The 5,385-nt window shown below is 44.8% G+C and overlaps 1 protein-coding gene across 1 annotated transcript; it reads right to left on the reverse strand.

Annotated features, from left to right (window-relative positions):
• Window positions 1-758: 758 nt before the first annotated feature.
• LOC136517816 (stem 28 kDa glycoprotein-like) lies at window positions 759-4,378 on the reverse strand. The gene is made up of 2 exons (XM_066511464.1): window positions 3,803-4,378; window positions 759-1,358 (listed from the first exon to the last, which is right to left on the reverse strand). The coding sequence occupies exons 1-2, from the start codon at window positions 4,291-4,293 to the stop codon at window positions 974-976; spliced, it is 876 nt and encodes a 291-aa protein (XP_066367561.1). The 5' UTR covers window positions 4,294-4,378; the 3' UTR covers window positions 759-973.
• Window positions 4,379-5,385: the final 1,007 nt, after the last annotated feature.

Below are 5,385 nucleotides of genomic sequence, written 5' to 3' on the forward strand. Positions count from 1 at the left end.
GGATTTCCAAAGATGTTGCTAATCTTGTAATTGCTTTGGCCCTACTGTATGTCATTTCTAAGGGGAATTTACTCGTTTGTTTAACCCCCCCCCCCCCCCCCCCCCCCCCCCTTTGCCCTGATTAGGTGTGGTGTGGATCCACCATTGTAACCTAATCCTTCTTTCCTTTTTAATTGAATGACACAGCTCCTTCCCTATGTCAACGAAAAATTGGATGGGCATATTGACGGTGCTCCAGCGAACCCTAGCACGCCTACGGCGGGGGCGAGGATGAAGAGGAGGGCGGGGTCAAGTACGAAAACAGGGTGCTAGCTCGACGGCGGGACGGCGCAAGCGAGGACGAGCGCAGAAAGGGAGCGCGGCGCAGGGAGAAAATCACATCTTAACTTCGTCCTTTATTTAACACACAGGAAAATACGAATAACATTTGTGTAGAACGCAACCATCATATCTACTAAACACAGAAATATTTGAATTTCCTATTTCGGAACGAGCACACAGGCTAATTTTCTCCAACTTTCATGCTCAGCATTTTGTTAGGCGCATGACCTGCTCCGGCTTTCCCTCCCGTCTCAGCCCAAAAATACCATCCCAGGCTAAGAAAAATAAAATGGGGTTACCATAAAATATATTATAGCTTTATAGAGGAGACGAAGATATATATATTGTACCACAAAGGATTCATCCACTTTGAATAACATATATAATGATGAGCAAATTATTGAGAAATCGACAGGCTCTGCACTGATCAGTCAGACTTATTTCCACTAAACTCAGGAAATTAACCTTAGGAATTAATGATAACATGGAGCGGTCATAAAGTAAGAAGCGAGGGGTATAACAAACAAAGAGCAGTTCATCACAAACAGGACAGGCATTGCAACGAGGCGACGGATTGATTGATGGGGCTGATGGAGATCTAGCCGCCGTTGGATTAATTATACGGAGGCCAGCGTAGCAGCATCGCTTACGCTTAGCCAATGTAGTAGAGGGGGTCAGGCAGCTTGAAGGTGCGCGCGCCCTCGGGCACGCCGAGGATGTCGCTCCACTGGTCGCCGATGTTGCCGACGATGACGAACCCTGCGTCCTGGAGCTTCTGCCGCTCGCCGGACTTGTAGGCGATGGCGGTGGCCTTGAGCCCGACGGGCTTGAGCAGCAGCTTCATCCAGCCGGAGTAGCCCTGGCGGCGGAGGTTGGCCACGGTGATGGCCCTCTGGTCCTCGGTGCGCCCCGTCAGGAACACCGGCTTGATGCCGAGGGAGATGAGCTTCTTGAAGAGCCGCTGCGTCTCCGGCAGCACCGGCGCGCTCCCCTCCAGCACGTACTCGTTGAAGCTCGTCGCGTTGTACGGCTTAGTGCTAGGCATTAAGATTGAAAAAAAAAACAATTAGATAGAGGTAAAGTATAGTTGGGAGCACGCGAAAGCCAGCAACGTTTGCTCGTACTTATCAGTATCAGTCGTCCTATCAGATAGAATTTACAGTATTTTTCTTTCATAACAAAACAATTTTAGCTGGCTTATCAGCCAGCTTATGTATCAGCCGAACATGGCATATTCTGGGTGAACAGTAGGCAGCCTGCTCTTGGATAGGACGCTATATAGCTTGTTCACTTGCTCGTAAACGATCGTAAATTTTCAGCCGAGAACAGTATTTCTCTCTCACATCAAATTAGTCAGTAGTAAATAATCCACGATACGATACGGCCTCCCGAACAGGCTGCTAGATTCCAGAAATTGATAAGGTTTCTGTAGCCAGAAAGCGTTGGCCAAGCGGACCAGCAATATATCCTACTGCACGTACTCTGCACGCGTACATGATCCTAGTCTGATCTGGCATAATCTCATCGACGTCTCCGTCAGGCATTGTTTTGCTCGGCACATGCTGCCCTTGTCCAGGTCTCCAGGACAATCTGTGCCCCTTTCATTGAGATAGAGGACACAAAGAAAGGACATACATACATACATCGTACATATATATATATATATATATATATATATATATATATATATATATATATATATATATATATATATATATAGAGAGAGAGAGAGAGAGAGAGGCTATTCAGTATAAGTTATTCTGTAGCCACCTCCATTTACCATAATTTTATATACTAATTTACGATAATGTCAATATATATTTACTATAGTTGGGTTACTATAACACATAGGGATATTTACCATAACGTTATAGTAAACCACTTAGTAAGGAGTTACTATAATCTCATAAATTAACATAGTAATTATAGTAACTCAAGGTGGCTACAGAATAGGTTATTTTGTAGCCAGCTATAGAGTAGTTGTTCTATATATATATATATATATATATATGTGTGTGTGTGTGTGTTTTAATTTACACCTCAGTTTGTCAGAAGGTAGAAGGTTTTCTACTGGACTACTCCCACATGGCCATACGCAATTACGTTTGGAACATTTGTAACATGTAAATGTAAGAGTTTCTAACTTTGTGCTAAATCAAACTATTAATACAAGTATGATTAAGTTAATAGAAAAAACAACATTATTTATGAATGATACCTTATGAGCATCATGAGATCCATTAAAAGATGAGTATATTTTTACATTTTTCTTCTTTGATGTCAGAGATGGTAATGCTCAAAATTGGTCAAACTTTCAATAGTTGCACTTAGAATAGAATCAGAAGCATTTATAATTTTATTTGGATGGTGAGAGTAGACCGTTTTGATTTTTTTTCTAAGTCAAATTTATCTAATATTAAACAATACAAGTTTATATATAAAAAATATATCAATACCAGCATGTTCGTTTGGTCGTAAACGATCGTAAATTTTCAGGCAGAACAATATTTCTCTCTCACATCAAACCAGCCAGCAGTAAATAATCCACGATCATTTACGGCCTGCCGAACAGGCTGAATACCACAAAGATGTACTATAAAGATGGTGGCATATTTTGTTCTATACAAAATTTTAAACTGCTTACACCTTGAAATGGACGGAATAGCTAGCGTTGAAGTCATTTTTACAAATTAAAAAACAATGTTCGGTCGTCAACTGATACGCTGGATTTTATATACGCATGATTTTAAATTAGATTTTTAGTGGCATATGGCTTAAGGACAACCGTCTCTCAAAATATACAGGACTATTTGTACTTACTTGTGGCTGACATATATATCCCATAACCAACGGCAGTAAAAATATATATTCTTCTGCTCACTACGGGATACAGTAGATTTGCCGAGTGTCAGGGGCACTCGACAAAGGCCCAAAAACACTCGGTAACTGCTTTGCCGAGTGCTATATGTTTGCCGAGTGTCAAATTAAAAGCACTCGGTAAACAAGAGATTTGCCGAGTGCCCGATGGAATGCACTCGGCAAATCCTCAGGTACTCGGCAATTTTACTGTTTTCCGGTAGCGACTAGTAGTAGTTTTAATCAACCACTAGTAAAAATAGGAGCATTTCTACTGACGGTGATGCTGTATAAAACACAACTGAAATGATTTATTTCACCAGCGGTTCTTGTGTGTTGGCTCCTCCAAAAAAATCACTGCACTAGCGTCTACTTTTGTACATCGTCAGTGAAAAAAAATACGTACTAGCTAGCTCTAATGAAAACCGTTTCTATATTAGTGGGTCTAGCGTACTGTGGTGCTAGCAAATTATTGTGGTATTACCTCAGGCCAGCTAATTCTTAGCTTCCCACTTTCAGTACCGTTACGTACGTACGTGTAATTCCCAGATTAGCGTACGTATAGAAGTACGTACACGGGTAAATAAAAAATCACTAGTATTAAACAACGCATGTACGTACGTACCCGAAGCCATGGGTGGCGTAGTAGGGGAGGTTGGAGAGGGACGTCTCGTCGATATCGAACACCCACACCTCCTTGCCGTTGCCGACGAGGTTGAGCGTCTCGGCGTACGCGACGGCCTCGTCGACGACGACGCGGGAGTCCCGGCGGTAGTGGCCGCCGAGCATGTAGTGGCCGACGTAGCCCTCGCAGCTGGCCGGCACCGTCGTCCAGTCCCGCTTGTTGTACGTCTCCACGGCCAGGCGCCAGCTGTCGCACGGCACGCCGGCGCGCCTGGAGAAGTCCCCCGCGGAGCCGAGCAGCGGGTGCAGCGCGTGGATCAACGGCGCCGACGACACGTCTTCCTTGAGGCGCTCCGCGGCCGCCTCGACGACGTACTGCGCCGTCGGCAGCATCCGCAGGCGGCTCAGCGGCCCCCGCCACGCGCTGCCGTCGCAGGAGCAGCCGGCCACGAGGACCATGAGGAGGAGGAGCTTGGCCGTGGCCATTGCCATTGCGCCACGCACTCGATCTGCGTGCTAGCTCTAGCCTCCAGCTACTACCTGGGACTGGGACTGGGACTGGAGGAGGAGGACACTGTGCCCTGTTCTGCCATCCACAGGCGTGGTTGTGTGAACTTTTATAGAGCGAGCGTGTTTGCTTGCTCGGTCGCGGTAGTGTTGAGGGCCCACATGTCATCGGCCCAGCGCGTGAACCACGTGACTGACGTTGAGGGCAGGTTTGGACGTGCGCGATGGGACGAATGGTAAATGGTAATAGACGAGCGCGGCCGGCCGTGTACCCATTATTATTCGTGAGATGCGGAGGACCGATATGATGACATGACAGGCACAGCATGCATGCATGCAAAAGCTCTGATAGGCACAGGATACCTCTATGAATGAGACCAGGGGTGAATTTTAGCCTTCATTATTGGCGTGGCACGGCCACGACCACGATCACGATCAAATTTGACAAAACGTACTAGTTGACAGCTAGCTCATCGTTGTTGGGACCCCGTGACCTCTGGGCATCTCCATCACATTGATTTCAATCCCGCTGTAGCTGATATAGCAGCCCGCTATAGCTGCTCATAGCTGATATAGAGCACAGCCACTATAGGCCATAGCCGGATATTTTGAACATCTGTACAAACTCGGGTGTGTGTAATATTGGTTCATAGGTGTATTCTACTGCTACATAAATTAATTTTAGCCGTGACCAAAATAAATTAGTAGATGCAGTTTTTGAAAAAAAAAAAAACACATGTACCCAAGGGCCTCAAATCAAGGCCTTGTTTAGATTACTTCAAAGTTCCAAGTTTTTTCACTCTCTCTCCATCACATCGAATCTAGGGACACATGCATGCAGCAGTAAATGTAGATAAAAAAATAATTAATTACACAGTTTGATTGTAAATTACGAGACGAATCTTTTGAGCCTAGTTAGTCCATGATTGGACAATAATTATCAAATACAAACGAAAGTGCTACAGTGCCAAATTTTTCTAACTCTTGCAATCTAAACGAGGCCCAAGTATTTCTAGATAAAGGTATTGCAAGGCGGCACCTAAAAATCAATTTCTAGAATAGATTAGTAAGGTTGCT

The sequence above is a fragment of the Miscanthus floridulus genome, chromosome 17 (genome assembly GCF_019320115.1).
Source record: "Miscanthus floridulus cultivar M001 chromosome 17, ASM1932011v1, whole genome shotgun sequence".
In the NCBI taxonomy this organism is placed as follows: Eukaryota; Viridiplantae; Streptophyta; class Magnoliopsida; order Poales; family Poaceae; genus Miscanthus; species Miscanthus floridulus.

Coding starts and splice junctions, on each gene's coding strand:
- LOC136517816 (XM_066511464.1), bottom strand. CDS start 4,293: ATGGCAATGGCCACGGCCAAGCTCCTCCTCCTCATGGTCCTCGTGGCC. Junction 1,359..3,802: donor TACGCCACCCATGGCTTCGG/GTACGTACGTAC, acceptor CTTAATGCCTAG/CACTAAGCCGTACAACGCGA.